Source organism: Xyrauchen texanus, chromosome 38 (genome assembly GCF_025860055.1).
Source record: "Xyrauchen texanus isolate HMW12.3.18 chromosome 38, RBS_HiC_50CHRs, whole genome shotgun sequence".
Taxonomy (NCBI): Eukaryota; Metazoa; Chordata; class Actinopteri; order Cypriniformes; family Catostomidae; genus Xyrauchen; species Xyrauchen texanus.
This window is the reverse complement of record NC_068313.1, coordinates 30,754,941-30,774,987: the sequence shown is the minus strand read 5'-3', so window position 1 is coordinate 30,774,987 and position 20,047 is coordinate 30,754,941. Positions and strand designations below refer to the sequence as shown.

Below are 20,047 nucleotides of genomic sequence, written 5' to 3'. Positions count from 1 at the left end.
CATTTGAGGCCGACTAGGGGCGGACTGAGCGGGCCAGTGGGTCGGCCGCAAAATGGGCCGAAAGGGCCACGATAAGCTAAAATGAGCCACCGCGTTATGCAGAACGGACCACAAAACGACCAACTTTTCCCCGTACAGCCCTGTATACAACACCACTAGCCTGGGAGATAACTTGACTATACAACCAAGCTGAATTAGTGTGAAGTTTTGTGAGCTCTCTGTTCATTAATGAGGTGTGCATTAGTACAGGAGTTTTCAACATGTAGGCACCTGTCAAGGGAGGTGTGATATTTAGGCCAAAGTCTTTCTAGCAAGTCAGTCCACTGTCGGCCATCTTTGGAATGCTCTCAGGAGGCTCTCAGGAGGCTATTTCCAGTCATGACAGTGCAGCTCCTGTCTACTTAAATGGTGGAACACCGAAATCTCAAAAGAAATTGGTCAAGATTACGATCAAAGAGCATATTTCAAATGAGCAATAAAATTGTATAATATTGTAATTGTGCTTCTTTACCTCATATTGGACAAAAACACAAAATTTTCCTGGCTTGTATAGCTAATGCGCATGCACATTCTAGAGTTGTGTGGCAGGGCGGAGGGAGGGCCGGGTCGTGATTATACACATCCGGTCCCTTATCAGGCTAAACAAGCCTCCGAGAGGGATAAAGGCCGACTGCGGAGGCTTGATTAACCTGATAAGGGACTGGATGTGTATAATCACGACCCGGCCCCGCCCTCCGCCCTGCCACAAGTTGAATGACAGGTGATGTCTGTATCTAAACAGTGATTGGCTTGTTTACCTGTAAGGTGAGACTTCTTTTCTACATCAGTTGACCGTTGGGTGCTTGAGCTCCTTGGTTGGGCGTTCCAATTTCTCTCATTCATTTAAATAGAAGTGGCCCGGCTCTGCTAAACATTTTCTGTACACTTAAGAGAAGCGAAATATATTTGGAACTGGTGTGAATTATAGAAGTCCATAGCAAAATGTGATAACATCCCCTCAGTTACAGTATTGTTTAGAGAGGAAAACCCAATGCCAATCAGGACTGCTCGAATCTGTCTGGTTCTTTCTCCTGATTAAATTAAATTGACATAACCACTGCAAAGTTCGGATACTAATAACTCGTGCTGATGGGACAAAAGACCAAAGATTTCGTTATTGCCAAATCCTATTCTAAAGTATGATTTAAACTACATCCTCCACATCCATCTCTTCCATTAACAAAGATGCTAGCTCAGCATTCATTCGATTGTTGTGCTAATGATGCTCTGTTTAGCTTAATATTGAGATTTTTTTCTATAATATTTCTACTTTATTCACACAGTATAGGCTACTACTTTATTCTTACAATGCTATGACTTTATTCTAACAATTGTACTTTTTTCCCCCTTTTGCTCTGGTTTGTAGGCTTAATTACAATCCTTAGACAAGTTCAATAGAATTTGATTTTAAACCATTGAAAAATCAAGGTACACCAAAGAGGCTATTTAACAGTTTAACTCCACGCACATGACATGGAAATGTGAACCAGTGTGGGCAGAGTGTATATACAGGCAGTGACAGATTGATCATTTTTGTTTGACTTTTGTGAGATTTATCATTTTAAGACCTATGTATTGTGTTGTTTACGCTTGTAGCTCACTGTGCTGCTATTTTTAGTTGTTTTTGAGGGACTCTTTATTCCCACGTCTTTATTCCCGACTAAACCCAAATAACCGACGCATGCATTAAAATCGACTTGGTGTGTGGATTGTTAAAAATAAATGATGATTAGAAATGAGGCTTATAGATAAGATATTTATAAATAAGGCTTGCATAATAAAAGCTCAGTGCCTGTGATACAGAAAAGCTGCACCACTGTGAGAGAAAACAGAAAGCTCACACTCGAGATCGAGGTGTTCGTAAAAATGTCTGATGAACCTGAGCACAAATAGCAGGTAAAAATCAAAGTGTGGACTGTCAATTAATGCAAGTTTGGCTCACTGATCAGAATTAATTAACATTTTAAGCCAGAATTGCAGCCTGCTTTGTTACTTTTGTACCTTGATGTAATGAACATTAAGCCTTACTACTACTTCTTTTTTATCACAAAAAAACATTCGGGGCTATTAACAAAATATCCTTGGCTTCAGCCCTATCAGCCAGGGTTTGCCGCTGCCAAATGGTGTGAAAAGCATTTTTCTGCTTTGTCTAGAATGTAAGTGTTACTTGTGTTATTTATCGTGTTTATAAATACTATAGGCTTGGCTTCACATTAGCACCTTCACGGTTATCTGTGTGTGTGTGTGTGTGTGTGTGTGTGTGTGTGTGTGTGTGTGTGTGTGTGTGTGTGTGTGTGTGTGTGTGTGTGTGTGTGGGTGGGCAGGTTTAAGTGGTTTACAAGGACATTTTTTTAGGTTACAAACTGGTAATTACAAGGGTATTGTGCAATAAATGTAGTTTATGAGGACATTTCTAGTGTCCCCATAATTCAAATCACTTAAAAAACATACTAAATGCTGTTTTGTTTTATTTATTTAAAACTGTGGAAAGTTTTTTGTTAGGTTTAGGGGTAGGGTTAGGGGATAGAATCTATAGTTCTTACAGTATAAAAATCATCATCATGTCTATGGAGAGTCCTCATAATGATAACTGCACCAACATGTGTGTGTGTGTGTGTGTGTGTGTGTGTGTGTGTGTGCCTGCGTGTGTGTGTGTGTGTGTGTGTGTGTGTGTGTGTGCCTGCGTGTGTGTGTGTGTGCTTCAGTTCCTCCCGAGTTTTCGTACGACCAACTCGATTTGGTCCAGGTCATTGAGGACGAAACAGCCACGCTTCGTGTCAAGGTCTTGGCCAATCCGGACGATATCACCTGCGATTGGATTTTTCTGGGCCAGACGCTTGTGAAAGGTAATAGACAAACATTACATGACACTACAAGCTATGTCACCCCTTTAAGGCACTCTAAACACATACGCACACACGAAAACGCACATCACCATATGCACTCTGAATAAAACATTAGTGGATTCTGGCAGTGCACCTTGGCAGATGTGATCTTGTGCTTATATATGCAGCCTAAATGAGGATCGCTGTCGTTCTGAATGTGACACGCATTTCCGGTTTTCCATTCTGTGTTGAGAGGCTTTCAGCTGTTCTGTGTTGAAGTCCCTGTAGTATTCCTCCAAAGAAGTTTCCCAAGGAAAAGCGTTTTAGTGGATAAGCCATGTGTTTGAGTGGATATATTGGTCCTTAAAAGATCTTGCACACTTAAGCCACACTTATGAATGTCATTGCATTAGATAGTAATCAAAATACCAAATCAAACGGCACGTGTTTCAAAGAACGATAGCACAAGCACATTTTTCAAGCAAAACATTTCACAGAAAGATGTTTGTTAGGTTAAAGAAAAGTGCTATTCTGAGAAAATGTCTAGCACCATTTGAATAGATGCCACTTGGTTTAATATTTTGTTTTCTAATGCAAAAACATTCATACATTTTTAAGTGTGATTTGAATGTCCAAATATTTTGTGGGCCACTGTATGGTATCGTAAATAACAATTTTATTTTTGTGTTTTTGTTTGTGTATTTGAATTGTCACAGCTCTGTAATTCACCTGTTTTGTGTTGGTTGTGACATGTCTTTTTGTATTTGTGACAGAAAGAGATCCTCGTTACCACTTTGAAGACTGGACGCTGGAAATTGTGAATGTGTCTCGGCAAGACGGGGGTGATTACACCTTAGAGTGTTCCAACGCTGAAGGGAAGAACCGCACTAAACTCAAGCTGGATGTACAGTGTGAGGAACTCTTCTAGATTTAACATGGTAACACTTGACAATAGGGCTTTTATTTGTTAACATAAGTAAATGTAATAAGTACCATTAACTAACAATGAGCAACATTGTTTTGCAACGTTTATTCATATAGTTAATGTTAACTTTGTTAGTTCATTTTAGTTCATAATATATTATCTGATATTAGCATACAACTTTTAATTTTAAATGCAGAATATTCTGTAAATATATTGTTCATTGCTAGTTCATATTAAATGAATAGTCCATGTTCAGTACAAGTAAAGCTAAATTGACAACATTTGTGGCATAATGTTGATTACCACAAAAATTAATTTTAAATCGTCCATCATTTTCTTTAAAAAAGAAGCTAAAATCGAGGTTACAGTGAGGCACTTGTAAGTGAATGGGGCTATTTTTTATGGGTTTAAAAGCACAAATGTGAAGCTAATAATTTTATAAAAGCACTTACATTAATTCTTCTGTTAAAACTAGTGTATTATTTTATCTGTAAAGTACTATACTTTTAAAACAGTGAGTATTTTAATGTTTACTGATCAGCGCCATTCACTTCCATTGTAAGAGCCTTACAAAGTGGATGCCTAACCTAGATTTTTGCTTTTTTAAAGAAAAGGAGGACAAGTCTAAATGTATTTTTTAGTAATCAATTTTATGCCACAAATGTTTTTGTTTCAGCTTAACTTGTATTGAACCTATAATTTTCCTTTAACTAATGCTGTTCACCAATGTTAACAAGTACAACCTTATTTTTAAGTCAAGTGTTACCTTAAAGGGGTCATGAAATGCTATTGTTTTATAATTGTATTATCTTCCCTGAGGTCCACTGAAAATGTCAGTCAGGTTGTTTGCCTGAAAACACGTCATAGTTTAGTAATAAATTATAATTTTCCACCCTGTATCTGGCCCTCTGACTGAAACGCTCAGTTTTAGCCTCAGTGTCTCCTTTAAACGTCAGTGTAAATGCCCACTTTTCTGATTGGCTAACATTGTGCGGCCCCTCGTATTTGAATGAATTTGCCATATTTGAAACTCAATTAGAAAAAATAAACAAGCTCTCCACAACATTATAAAACTAAATTTCAGGGTTTACACATAACTATGTGTATAAGGCTAGGGCCTTGCATGGCAGCTCTGCCGCCATTGGTTTAAGAGTATGATTGTGAGTGTGAATGTGTGTGTGAATGGGTGATTGGGACATAGTGTAAAGCGCTTTGGTAACCTCTAAGGTTAAATAAAAGCGCTATATTAGTGCAGCCCATTTACCATAACTCACATACAACACATTGCATCTGAATATATTAATCCTCACTCAAGCACAACAGTTAACACTCAGCACCATAAGCAGTCATATGAAATATTCATGAATGAAACTGGTTTTGCTGTCAAGTCAAAGTGTGTTTAACTGCCCCATTCTTCAATAACAGTCCCTTTGCAAAGCTTGAATCGTATTATGACTGGTTCACAAGCAGTCCTCACTGATATTAGCCACTAGGGGTGTAAATCTTTGGGTTGAAAGTGAAATGATTCACAATTCACAGGTTTTCGATTTGATTCAAGAACAATTTTTGCAAATTCCAAATGATTCAATTCGAGTCGATTCACAATAAAATTAAATTTGATTATCGATTCGATTCTGCATAATTTTTGTATGCATTTATAGTATTCTTTAAATACTTCCCCTAATGTGTCTTAAGCAAGAAAAAGAAAGGTGAACTACGTAAGATTGTTTATTCCACCAAAAGTAACCTGGAATACAGGTACTGTACATACAGACTGATTATTGAACAACACTAATGATTCTCGATTCAAAAATCACATTTAGAGATTGATGCATATGAGTCGGCAGGATTACTAATAGATGCATCGAGAAAAAGAGTGAATCGTTCCACTCCTATTAGCCACACAACCATAGTCTATAGTACGGTAAAACATGACGCACACACATAGGTGCACTGAGGCGCAGATTTCCAGAAATGCATCCAAATGATCTTCCAGCTAGTGCTTGTTTACATACACCAACAATTAGAAATAGCGCAGATCGGTGCAAGATGCAGAGCAGCTGACTGAAGCCAAACGGAGTCTCCTTTTCTGAGTTGTAACTAACACTGCATCTTTTAAATTTGGCGCTGTAAAAATGACAACCGTCAAGACGTCTGTATAATGCATGTTATATGCACAAAAAAAATCTAAATAGTACAGATGGGTCACCTTTAGGTGTTTCAAGAATAGTTGGTCAAACTAGGTCTGCCTCTCGCCCTCTCTGTTTATGATACAAACTGAGAGCCAGTGGGCGGGGCCAAGGGTGCAATGACACGTGTTGTGGAGCGTGTAAATACAACTGAGCAAAGTCTCGTGACGTCATGAACACAATTTTGAAAATGAGACTTTTCAATAGAGTGGGAACTATAAATGTTTTTTTTAGACTGGGGAGGAAGTTTAGAGTTCTGAAATGTACAGTATGTTTTTATATTAGAGTTACCTCTTATATGTTTAAATATATCATTTTTATTTATTTATTTTCATTTGATGACCCCTTTAAATTCTTAATTTTGTCATAATTTGCTCACCCTCATGCTTTTCCAAACCTTAATGACTTCTTCGTTCTATTTGGAAATAAACAGTATTTTGAAAAATTTACAACAAATAAGTCGTAATTTTAAATTATTTCCCTGCTTCCATTGATGCACACAAGGTGCTCTTTGACACATTCTTAAATCTTGCTAGGATAACTTGGATCATCGGGCTTTGCACTTACATGCGGATTCCATACCAGCACGAGTGCATTCTAACTTGTTTTTAGTCAAGATAAAATGAAAGAAATAGGCAAGGCAGAATAAAAGACTAAATATGAATTACCACAAAAGTCATGTCACATAGCAAATCTACATGGTTCTCAATATTTGTGCACACTTTCCACTACATATTTATATGCCAATTCAAACCCACACAGACGTACACACACTTGAATGTGAAATGGAGAGAAAGAGAGGGACACGGCAAGAGAAAAATAAAGAGTACACCCACTTCCTTAATGATTTAATAATAGCACTCCGTCAAATCTAGGCCTGCATGTTCCTGCAAATCCTTCTGCACTAATGGATATCCACGTCTTTATACAATAGCAGCTGACAGTGGTAGATATTCATTATGTATGGGCCATTTGAATAGCTTTTACCAATGATGCTGTTTTCCATGTTGGCCCCCCTTTTCCTCGCCGTTAGGAACAATGCAGAAGAGTATTGCACATGGCAACATGCCTGAGATAACACTGGTGGTAATGGCCCACTTGGTTGAGGATATGATCCTCCTGGGGGCAAGAAGTGAGATGTAGCACAGAAGAACATCGGGTGAGGCAGCCATTGTTGGTCTGCATTTCGAGGAACCTCAGTATAACTAATGTTCCCTTTGTCTAAACTAAGCTGGTTGACTATTTCTTTAAAAACCCCATGACATATGGGCGGGGGGTCCATTCCTGTTTTCAGTAGTCATGAAATATGTAATGTTTTGGGGCTTTAGGTACACAGATTTTTCCCCCTCCATTTTTGTAGTATCCAGATATGTGAAGGCATCCACTTTGAGGACATCTATGTACTCAAATGTTTGTCATAGTTGTTTCCTAAGGTAAATGTGAGCCGTACAAATCAATAAGGTGCAATAGAGGAAAAATAAGGAGTTAAATAATAGATACCAAAAAATAACATAACTCTTAGCCTCTGTTGTTATAAAGTAACATCAGCCTCTGGAATTGATATTCTAAACAAATGAAGTTTTATATGTGCAACGTATAAAAAGATGTCACTTGGACCATTTGGTTTATTTGCATCATATAAATTAAGTTATGCGCAGAGTTATTGAACATTTAGGAGTGGTTTTAGTAGTGAGAACTTCATGGTAATGACTAACACAGACAGTATTGTGTCAAAATAGATCACATTTACTGGAGTTATTGCATACAATGTATTTGCAAATAAAATACATAAATAAAAAAGTAAATAAATAGGAAAATGAAACTGAATACATTTTGCTATCAGCGTATTAACAATTTTCCGTTCAAACGTCATTCTAGAGGTGTAAAACTGATTTAATGGAGACCATGTACGTTTCGAATGATAATTTTAAAGCAATCCTTCAACATTATTACCATTCCTGTACAAACTGGATGAACATATTGAAACAGTGAAACATTCTCACTTAGACAAAAGAGCCTTGAATTTCATAAGATATCTAAGATATCCTTAAATATATAAGAAAGAATGTCATACAGGTTTTGAACAACATAAATTTGTTGATTACAATAAATTAAATAAATTTGAACATAAATCACGCGGATACGTTTTGGAGTTGTTTAAATAAAAATAGATTCATATTTTGGCATAATTTGACAATTCAAAAAAAAGTCATCAAATTAAATACTCACTTGACCAACACAAAATCAGTGCCATTTTAGAACTTAGAAGTTGGACTTCTCCTAACATGACAAATAATGGTATATGCTATTTACACCCCATTGCAAATAGTGGCAGATATATTTGCATCCATATTTAAAGACTAACATACAGTATGGGCATCAATGAAGTGTGTTTATTTAGAGTCCCACAGACACACTACATTAACCTCTACCCCTAAACCTAACCTCAGCCTTACCTTAGAAAAAATAACCTTGATTTTACTACAGTAACCATGGTTTCACCATGGTATTTTTTGTAAATGTACCACCATATTACTGTACTAACACCATGGTTATTGCTTTAAAACTATGGTTTGTGCCAAAAAACATGGTTATTTCATAATTAGTAGTACAGTGATGCAACCTACACACACACAAGTGATGCCGAGCCGAGGGAAAGAGTGCAATCGACATACCCCACCTCTGCCTCAAACCCTTATCTGCACTCCTCAACATTTACCGTGACCAAATCACTGCAATGAAATCAACATTTATATACATTTGTATCTGTTATATTATATTATTTATAAGTATTAAAGGAAATATTAAGAGAGAGGAAACAGGAAATCAAATGGGAAAAATTGTGGGACAAAATGCGGACTTGAACCACGGACGATAGGACAACAGTACACATTTACACGCCGCCTTTACACCCCACGCCACTGCAGCAACATCTATTGTTGGTTGTCATATATTTCTCTGGTTCCATCAGACTATTGGGGTGCACATAGCTGCACTGTGTGGTAAATGCTATTAACACCAGGGTGCAAATAGAAACAGCGTTGTTTTTCTGTTTTGTTTTTTATAATCCTGGGGGTAGAATCTGGTTTCAAAGCAGACCAATCACAGCTCTTGTAGTCTACATTGTCACCACGCACGGTTATATTTTTGCAGAGATGCATGTCAGGCTACTGCGTAGGTTTGACACAGAAGTTTAAATCAACCTTAAGTAGGCAGCTTAATCCTTTGGAACAGATCTTGAGACTCTGCAAGGGAACGTTTACTGTTAACTGGCATCATTTCATTGATTATGACCGATTAATTTAGCAACTCTATTCTTAAAACACAACAGATCCGTCCGTGTAAGCCTTACACAGTCAACTTAAGTGACTAGAAAGTTTTTGTATCAAGGTTGCTTCTGCAGATGCATATCTTCATTAATGTCCTCTTATCTCTTTTAATAATACAGTTACCGTGACACAGTGTGACATCGTTTTTGAGGGGCATTAATTCTGCAGCATTTCAAGAGTGTTGTTAATTTGCTTCAGTAAGCATTACCTCTGTTTGAACATGTGCAGCCTATACTGACGGTTTGCAACCGACTATGGAGATATACCAGAGGATTTAAAATAACAATGTTTTTGCACCACACATAATGGAGACGACATCACATTAGACCTTCATTGTATAAGCTTCTTTTTTTCTCACGGTCTGTAAATAATTCACTAGAGAAGTGCAGAATACAGAGGCATGCTTTCTTGTGCAAGAAATCTCTTGCACTCTGGTTGAAAATGGAAAGTAAACTCTCATGGCCTGACAAAACAAGAAGTCCTCGAAACTATAGACCAACAATAGGCTGAAAGTATGATGTCTTTCTGTTTTATTGTCTACATAGTAGACAGAAATGTAAATGCAATGGAACCTCATAAGTGACTGATTTGAAACTTGTGGGTAGCAACACTGTTAAATGTAACTTGCGCACACCATGTAAATAGCATTCCCCATGCGACGTTCCCAAGAGGCTTGGCTAATGCTCACAGTTGAATTCAGTAGAGCACAGCAGTAGCCTTCCACTTTTTCGGTCATTTTGGTTCTGGAAGTGTTTTCCATTATTTTTTTCCCATAGGGATTTCTTATAAGAACCAAACCAACCAGCTCCGAGGAGACCCGTATCATTACAAAAAAGTTAGAAAATTGGACAAAAAGACAAAGTTACAAGACCTAGCGTGTTTAATGAGGGGATTAACTTCAATCCCATGAAGTGGTGTGAATGACACAATCAAATTAAAACAATTGATGAATATAAAACTATTGATTTAAATTTGTAATTTGAAAGAGAATAAGAAATTATGATAAAGCCAAAACATTAAATGCTATGGACCAATATTTACTAAGTAATTGTCACCTATGAATTTGGAGCAAAATTGCAGGTCAAAAGTAACCTTAGAAATACACAGAGATAGGTATGTTAAATACTAAAATCAGCTGACTTCAGCATCCAGTGTTGTATTATATGCCACATTTTTAATGTTTGAAAACCAAATATGGCTTACATGAAGCTAGTATTTCTTGTCCAACCAAAACAAAGATCTGAAGTACAGATAATGTATCTTTATTTATTCACATAAACACAATAATTTCAAAATCTTGACGTCCAAAAATACACTATTATTAAGAAAAAGCAACACATGTGGCTCTTCTGTTTCTCCTCACTGAAAAAAAATGATTTTGCATTGAAGTAAATATAGCAGTAAAGATGAAGTACTTTAAACATTAAATAAGTCAAAGCATGAACTTGAAAATATCAAGTAAATTCTACATTTGCACTCAATTCAAACATGTAAAAGTTAACACTGTCTTATAGGTAAATAAAATGTACGATTGTGTGTTATGTGTACAATATGTCCATGAATTTCTCCAAAAGTAGAAAACCTTGTCATGTTTATTTGCTAATTTGAGTTAATTTCATAGTTTAAAAAAAAAATACGTACATTTTACTTAGCTTTTCGAAGCTGATGTTCCAAGCATGCATCAGACTTTAATAATTCATAAGTTTGCATGCTTTCACTATTTGCAAGTAGATTTACACGGTTTTTAATTGTTTTTTCTTATAAATGTATCCCCCTTTCTCCCCAATTCTGGAATGCCCAATTCCCACTACTTAGCAGGTCCTAGTGGCAGAGGCTCAGTTGCTCTGCGACTGTCAATCCACCCATCATAGCACGTGGCTCACGGTGCATGACACCGCTGTGATTCACAACATGAGGATGCTCATGCTACTCTTTGTGATCCACGTACAACTTACCACATGCCCCATTGAGAGTGAAAACCACTTAATCGTGATCACAAGGAGGTTACCCCATGTGACTCTACCCTCCCTAGCAACAGGGCCAGTTTTGTTGCTTAGGAGACCTGGCTGGAGTCACTCAGCACACCCTGGATTCGAACTCACAACTCCATGGGTGGTAGTCAGCATCAATACTCGCTGACATACCCAGGCCCCCTGTTTTATTGTTAATTTTGTTGTTACATTTGGTAATTTCTTCTGTAAAGTCTGAAGTTAATTTTCTACTCTAAGTGACTCCTTCATGACCCCCCAAATAAATAAATATATATAACATTAAAAGAATTTAAATTCTTAAACTGAAATCCTTTCAGTGATATTTTGCTTGAGTAAAATGTACTGTTCTATTATATTCTTTGAACTTGTTTATCTTTTGGTTGGCTTCCAGATGCCCCTACTGTTCAAATGAAGACCGATCCTGTATCTGTGAATTTGGGAGACACTGCTGACTTACTGTGCATCGCCGATGCCAATCCCATCACCTCAGATATGTTTTCATGGAAGTGGATGGTGTGTGACCGCTTTGTCATCTCTGTTATCCATTCTCTCCCACTCTCTTTTGCTTATTCTCGACCTTTTCCACTATATTATTTTTTGTTAGTCTAGCTCACTGACTTTCTCTCTTTTTATCACCTCTATTTATCTCCCGCATCTCTCCTCTTTGTCTCATTCTCTCTGTTTTTTCTTTCTCACCATGTGTCACAGCTACTCTATAACAGAGGTGCAATATTTCACCCTTCTAACTATGACAGTGTCTCACCTTTATGCTTAATACTTCTGGCCTAAGTTGAGAAAAAATAGCTTCCATTAAAGCAGCATTTCCAAAGGCCACATTTTTCAGCATTAGCTGCAATTGAGGCCATTTCCAACCATTTGAACATCTATTGTGCCCCGCATGCTTAGTCAGTGTCTCTGAAATCTCAAGCGGCCCTCCTTCTCTGTCTGTTTGTGTGTGTGTAGATTGATGTTAGTGTGCAGACAGAGGTAAGAATCACATTCAAACACAGCTGTTGTCATTGTTTGGCTTTCGGGTGCTCAAAATCATCGGAGTTGGCTGACTATTTCCTAACTTTTTTGTTTTTTTTGGAGAGTGTGGCTTTTTGTTCATATGCCTCATTGTTTTACAGGCTGTTAAATGTTGATACATTACATGCAGAATGTTTCAGTCAGTTCGTTTGAGTCCATACGTTTGTCGACACCTTCAGTAACCCCCAAAAATTATTTGGAATCTTAAAAGTTGTTACCAAACTTTCTCCCATCCCAGCTTAATATGCAGAGACGGAAGCAATTCATAGGTTGATTTCCCTGAAAGGTGTGAACAAGTGGCTCCACCAGCTCAACACAGCAACATTGGCTCAACCAATGGCGTGAGTTTTGAGCGGGACCATCCAATTTTTGCAACTGCGTTTTAAACTCTGCAATGCATTGAGTGCATCTTCAAATAATGATGATAGACTTTTTCTCATAAATAAATTCACTTTTCTGCCACATGTTCTTATCAACCAATAATTTGAATCAGATTTTAGAGGTATTTTTGGTACAAACACCAAATGTTCCAATAACATGTCCTGCTTGGGTAAATTCCAAAGTGCTTCCTTCTGCATGTACTACAGGTGTTTGTATGTGTGTTATACATGTAGGGTGAGGATGAAATAGAAGATCTAGGAGAACAGAGTGAAGATGAAGGCACTGGAGTGTTAACTCTATACGAGGTGACCCGGGACAGGGCTGGTTTCTACAAGTGTACAGCAGACAATGGCATAGCACCTCCTGGCAGTGTGGAAGGACAGCTAATCGTCCGATGTGAGTTCTACCGATCATGTCATATATGAAAACTTATAACATGACTTTTTAGGGTTAGGATGCAATATTTCATGTAATGAATTTACTGGTAAGCTTTAATGTAATACTCTATGTCCTACAATCTAGAAACTGCTGTTTTTTGATTTATACACATTAAAGTCGCCTAATACAGTTTGGAGGCACCGAAGTTACAATATTTATACAATATAATCCAAAATTTTGAAGCTCCAAAAAGGACATAAAGGCAGAATAAAGGTAATCTATGAATAAAAACGACTCGAGTAGTTTAACCCATGTGTCCTGTAGTGATGTTTAGTTTCTGAATGAATCTGTCTTTTTGAACACATATTCTAGGTGAATGAATCGTTCTCATTCACCTCTATACACTGACTTTTATTTCTCACAAACTGACATCTTTTCCTTATGAAGCCAATGAGCTGTAAATGTCACTCAAAGCTAGTTTGAATAGCGAGACTGCTTTGGTGGCTTTTTATGCCTGTAAAGACTGACTATAGCACGAGCCAATAGCATTCGAGTGCAGGCAGTGAAGGAGCATATCATTGGTTCGACCTGCTGAACTAATACGCCCCTTCACTGAACTGGTATTAGCCGGTCATTTGAGTCTGAACGATATGAGAGGTGAATTTCAAGAATGAACTGAATGTACTGGTAAACCCATTTGCAAATGGAATGAACGACTCACTCAGTCATCATGTTCATGAATTAGAATCTGCTGAACGACTGAACGAGAGGAGGCATGTTGTTTGTTTAGTTCGGCAAGTAAGTCAGTCATGTTTAACAAGGAGGAAGTGGTGAAATGCACTTAAGACAAGTTTATAGGTATGCATAGGGCCATTTCTAGGCATAAGCGAACTAGGCAGTCACCTCGGGCGCCACCATCTGGAGGTGCCACCAGTCTCAGGAGTGCAAATGACATGCTAATCCATTGCCACATAAATCAATGAATGAATCTTGACAAATCTTTTTGGTATCAAATCAAAAGAATCGAGTCACTAAATGCATTCTAAATCACCACCACTGGTGTCCTGAAGAGGTATGATAGCTTTAGGTGAGAAACCGATCAAAATCTAAGTCCTTATTCACTATAAACCTGATTTGAAAACAGGCTTCAAGATGGTGATGCTTTGACACTGCACGCAGTTGCCAGGTATTCAATCCCTGTGTCATTGTACATCAACAAGCCACTGCAATTTTATTTTCTAGTGTTTACCATCAACCTTTTTAGAGACTGCGGTACATTTAGTATCACAAAGTATCCAAAGTATCAAAAAAACTCAACCCATGATCATTTAAACTCATGTCGGCATTTACGAAACAGCCCAACTGGGCATGAAAATTGTGAACCTGGAAACATTGTGTCAAGGATGTGGTAGTGTGTGAAAGATCTTGAACGAGTCATGGAGATGCAGATGTCAATATTTATAGTGAATAAAGGATTACATATTGGTCTGTTTCTCACTCAAAGCTATTTTATCACTTCAGAAGACATGGAATTATTCCACTAGAGTCTCATGGATTACTTTTATGCTTTTGTAATTTTTGGAGCTTGAAAATGTCAGACCCAATGACTTACATTGTATAGACAAAAATGGCTCATTAATTCTTCCAAAAATTTATTTGTGTTTCGTTGAACAGAATAAATGAGGGAATTTTCATTTTTGGATGAACTATTCCTTTAAATTAGTGTTGGTCTTCAAAACATTTATTCAATGTTATTGCAGTTTCTCCAGAGCTCCAGAAGGGCCCACAGTGGAGAAAGGTGGCCAGCCGAGGGGATGGCAGCAACGATGCAAATGTAGTGTGTCAGGCAGAAGGTGTTCCTCGTGTACACTTCACATGGGCAAGAAATGGATTCCCTTTGGACCTCGGCAACCCCAGGTGCCCACCCCTTGTTGTATTTGCTTAATCCGGCATAGTTACCATTGCTTTGGTTATGCAAGAGATCATCTTGATTGCTGTTACTACATCTAGAAAAAAATATAATTTTTTCTGGAGACATCCTTGGGGAACAACCCTAACCCAACCACTTTTTTATTTTAAAGCTAGGGAAAGTTGCAGAAATAATGACACTCCCTTTGTCTGAGATGTTTTACACAAAAATTTAGCCCTTCCCCAAACGCACACCATTTACATGCACATCAATGCACTAATAACTACCAAAAATCTGTTTATTCAAAAACATCTGACAATGGAAAAAAGGCACTCACATGACATTTGAAATCATTGGGTTATTCTTTAGTTTGACATTAAAAACTTAAACAGGCATGTTCACAACAATTGCACACATTGTATAAGCTGGTAAGTATGCCGGTAAAGATGTTCACATTCAATGCAAAATTGGGGTAATGGGCCAAAATCTATGCATACCAATTGTTTTTTGCTTTTGTTTATGACCTTACCCCAATAAAGGAATGCCATGTAAGCTGTTTACTTGACCTTATATGTTGTCAGCTTATTAAGCCTAATTGGTGTAATATTGTGCATGTGAACACTCATACTGTTGCTGTGTCAGTCCACTCAACAAACATGCTGAGAGTGCCGCAAAGCCACAATGTTTACATCTTTTTTTTAGAAAACGTTATTTATATAGTTATAGTATATATTATATAGTATAGTAAGATCTATACTGTAGATAGTGCTAGGTAAGTGTGTGTTTGTGTATGTACATGATGGTCCTCTGATCATGCGATTTAGTGTGAGTGCATATGTGTGTAAAAAGTGTGAAATAACTCAGAAACCAGGAAGGGATTGAGGCAGTTTCAAATTCAATGTTTGTGTCACATCCTGTATACTGAGATACTTTCATTTGATCGATTTTTTAAGGTAGCATATATGTATCCTTCGCTGCATATTCAATCTCCACATGCAATCCTGTGCATGTGGAGCCACATCTGTTGAGCTGAAGAATAAGAAAATGTCAGAAAAAGCCAGTCTGTGTAGAAATGTACTTTTATTCACTTTTTCCTACTTTTCATTCCATTTCTAGTGAGATATTGGTATTGTAGTTATTAAATATACTCTTAGTTATCACCAAATCTCTTGATTTTGTTTAAAAATGTTATATCTTTGTGGTTCGGTTGGACTGAATGAAGCAGATGCGTTAACTTTAGTGGACACCAGATGGTGATAGTCAGTGGCTTGTATCCTAGCAACGATGTGACATTATGCTGCCTCAGTAACCTGTCCGAAACCAGTTTCTGGAGGTGCCTTCATACGCAAATGCTGTCTGTTGAGTCATTGACTGATAGGTCAGCGAGTTCACAAGACAGCTACCTTTGGTTTCTGAAGCAGCCGATGATTAAGGTTTGTGAGTGCGTATCCTACAGGGATAGTGTTAAAACTGAAGTGTGTAATATCGGCACCATTAGCATCACCAAACAGATTGAAAAGATTATCACTGTTTTCAAACAGATTCCAGAAATCTCCCCTGGTCATCCATTGGTTGTACAAACAGATAGTCCCGCCCAAAACTCACAGCATTGGTTGAGTTAATGTTGCTGTGTTGGGTGGATTGGCCCCCTTAAACCATCAGTGTGACCTTTAGTTTACGTTGGTTGAATTCTGTGTAATTTCCATGTTTATATGACCTAATACAGGTACCTAGAGAAGACAGCGAAGGAAGGCGCCATACACACCAGCATTCTAACCGTCATTAATGTTAGCGCAGCACTGGACTACGCTGTCTTTACCTGCACTGCCCGCAACAGCATGGGGGAAGATTCTCTAGACATCCAGCTCCTTAGCACCAGTAAGTACATGCAGACAAACAAACAGGAAATGTGTGGTTGAATGCCAAGCTAGAATGGTCATCTTCACTTTAATGTTCAGGTCACCTTCTCTTGATCCCCACTGAAAGGTGAACGCAAATTACTGGTACCATAAATATATGAATAAATAAGAGCATAATAAAGGAAAACAAACAGACAGCAGCATCTGCTTCTTATCACCAACTTCTTAGCACAAACACAGAAATGATGAGCAGGACTGTGAGAGACCTTTCAGCCTGCTGAATGAGAGTTTGTTTTCCTTTACCTGAACATCAATTGTGAAATTAATTATTCAGTTGTGGTATTCAACGTCTGCTCTTCCTGAGTAGCCTTTCCCTTAATTTAAAGAACAATAGGGCCGATCGATCTCTCACCTTCTCTTTCTTTCTCTCAAGCTTTGTTCAAAAACCTAGTGAGCTGCATCCCAGGGAAGCACAACTATCACAAATTGCACTTCTTTAGCATGCAAAAAAAAAGGGCTGGTCCAACTAATGCACATACACAATCTTGAATAAACAAACAGGCAATTAGCTCTTTTAACTGTAAGGTGGGATATCCATACAGCTGTAATTTTGAGTGTTATGATGCCTCTATCAAAAGGCAGTTGGCCATTTTAAATGTAAGGCCGGACTACATATTTAGCGTTAGGTGGTCCATTTCCTTCCCTTAAAGGGGTAGTTCACCCAAAATTGAAAATCACCTCATCATTTACTCACCTTCATGCTATCCCAGATGTGTATGACTTTCTTTCTTCAGCAGAACAAACATTTTTAGATTTTTAGAAGAATACTTCAGCTCTTTTAGGGCCATATAATGCAAGTAAATGGTGGCCAGAAATCTGAAGGTCCAAAGATCACATAAAGGAAGCATAAAATTAATCCATGTAACTTCATGAGGTTAATTAATGTCTTCTGAAGTAATCCAATTGGTTTTGAGTGAGAACAGACCAAGATTCCTTTTTCACTATAGATCTTGATAACAGTCTCCTTGGTGATTGTAATTTCAAGCAGGGGTTTTGTTAAACGAAAATTCTCCATCATTTTTTTTTTAAACATTGATGGATAATTCAAAATGCTGTCTGTCATTTTGACAGATAAAAAAGGAACGAGAACATATTTTAATCTAGTGCATAAATTGACTTCACTCTATCTCACTCTCTTGCTGTGTGTGTGTGTGTGTGTGTGTGTGTGTGTGTGTGTGTGTGTGTGTGTGTGTGTGTGTGTGTGTGTGTGTGTGTGAGTGTGTATTTATCACTTTTTGGGGACCAAATGTCCCCATAAGGATAGTAAAACCTGAAATTTTTGACCTTGTGGGGACATTTTGTCGGTTCCCATGAGGAAAACAGCTTATAAATCATACTAAATTATGTTTTTTGAAAATGTAAAAATGCAGAAAGTTTTCTGTGAGGGTTAGGTTTAGGGGTAGGGTTAGGTTTAGGGATAGAATATAAAGTTTGTACAGTATAAAACCATTATGTCTATGGAAAGTCCCCATAAAACATGGAAACACAACATGTGTGTGTGTGTGTGTGTGTGTGTGTGTGTGGGTGGGTGGTTTATGAGGACATTTTCTTTTAGGTAACAAACTGGTAATTACAAGGGTATTATGAAATAAATGTGGTTTATGTGGACATTTCTTGTATCCCCATAATTAAAATCGCTTAAAAACATACTAAACAATGTTTTTTATTTTTTTTATTTAAAAATGCAAGTTTTTTCAGTATAGTTCATACAGTATAAAAATCATTGTTTATGGAGAGTCCTCATAATAATAGCCACATGCGTGTGTGTGTGTGTGTGTGTGTGTGTGTGTGCGCCAGTGCCCTGATTATTAGCTATTACCTGGTACCAATTGAAGATGCATTTCGGGCGATCCGATCAAAAGAGGACAGGAGTCATTGCCATTTACAGATATATTGCATCGTTTCGGCATGTGACTCTTGACTACATAGTATAAAAGAAAAAAGAAAGAGACAAAAAAAAATGGCCTTACCGTTTCTGCCAATTATACTTGTATGTCTCTCCAATATTTTAAATGAGCTTCAGATGTGCTTCTCATCAATGTCACATTACAAGTGACAAGTTTCCTGAAGTCTTGTCAAAAGACATCTATTGTATATACAGTATTCTATCTGATTCTGCTTCAAAAATAGTTTCCAGTGTCTGTCAGATAACACCATTGTTTTCCAAAAATCGCTGTTTTTGGTGGAGGAAAACAGAATTCTAGTCTGGATTAGAGGCATGAATGTAGAGAAATTCATGTGTTTACAAGCAAAATCCATTTTCAGTTTCTGTCAGTGAATGTCATTATTTTTCCAAAGTATGCTTTGTTGGAAGTGCTTAGTTTTCGTAAAATGGTTTTCTAGTGTGGACGAGACGTACAGTAAACATAGCTAAATGAATGTGTTTTATGATGAATATTGGCAGTAAACTGCAAGGCAGCTCTCTAGGTTTTGAAACAAACCCTTTTCTTTCAATGACTGGCTGTCTTTCTCTTTGTAATACTACTAATGATGTCACTTTTTAGTTTAAACCCATCTAGCCATGTAACCAACTGTGAGGGCTCCACCGAGAATGCTTAAAGTAAATTAATTTGGTTGAAATTATTTCTTTTCAGATGTGAACTTAAATGCTTTTCCACTGTTACAGCTTTCTGTTGCATTCTCTCTCTCTCTCTCTTTCGTCTTCCGGAGAGGCCCATTGAATCGACTAGGGCAGGCACATTTAATGTTTATCATAAAAACCATGAAATACAATCCAATATCTGCCTTTTTTTTGTCCACACCTCCTTCTCTGTTTTTACTGCAGTGAATATTCATAATTAATCTGACACAGCAATAGTAAATTTGATGTGCTTCTTATCATCAGACGACCGGGGAATGGAATAATGCAGAGTTTTTTGCTCCCTGCCTTGCAATTTTGGATTGACCACTTCGCCCCTCTCTCCCAAGCGAGCCAACAAGATAATTAACCATTTTCATAGCAAAATGAATTGACACACATATTTCTTTCTGTTTCTCCCCTGTTCAATTCGCTCTCTTTGCCACTCTTAAATACACATTCTTTCAACAGTGCAATAAGGTTTGCACAGTCATCATTCTTTTCATTTAACAAGCTTATATGTGAATCTTATGAAGAAATGCCTGAGTCATATTT

The 20,047-nt window shown here is 37.5% G+C and overlaps 1 protein-coding gene across 1 annotated transcript in view; it reads left to right on the top strand.

Annotated features, from left to right (window-relative positions):
• nphs1 (NPHS1 adhesion molecule, nephrin) overlaps positions 1-20,047 on the top strand; it is a 132,291-nt gene that overhangs the window by 96,899 nt on the left and 15,345 nt on the right. Inside the window, exons 16-21 of the mRNA XM_052109569.1 lie at positions 2,745-2,885; positions 3,638-3,775; positions 11,690-11,811; positions 12,942-13,104; positions 14,847-15,003; positions 16,722-16,873. Of these exons, the coding sequence (XP_051965529.1) occupies positions 2,745-2,885; positions 3,638-3,775; positions 11,690-11,811; positions 12,942-13,104; positions 14,847-15,003; positions 16,722-16,873 (873 nt within the window). The remainder of the gene's footprint in view (positions 1-2,744; positions 2,886-3,637; positions 3,776-11,689; positions 11,812-12,941; positions 13,105-14,846; positions 15,004-16,721; positions 16,874-20,047) is intronic.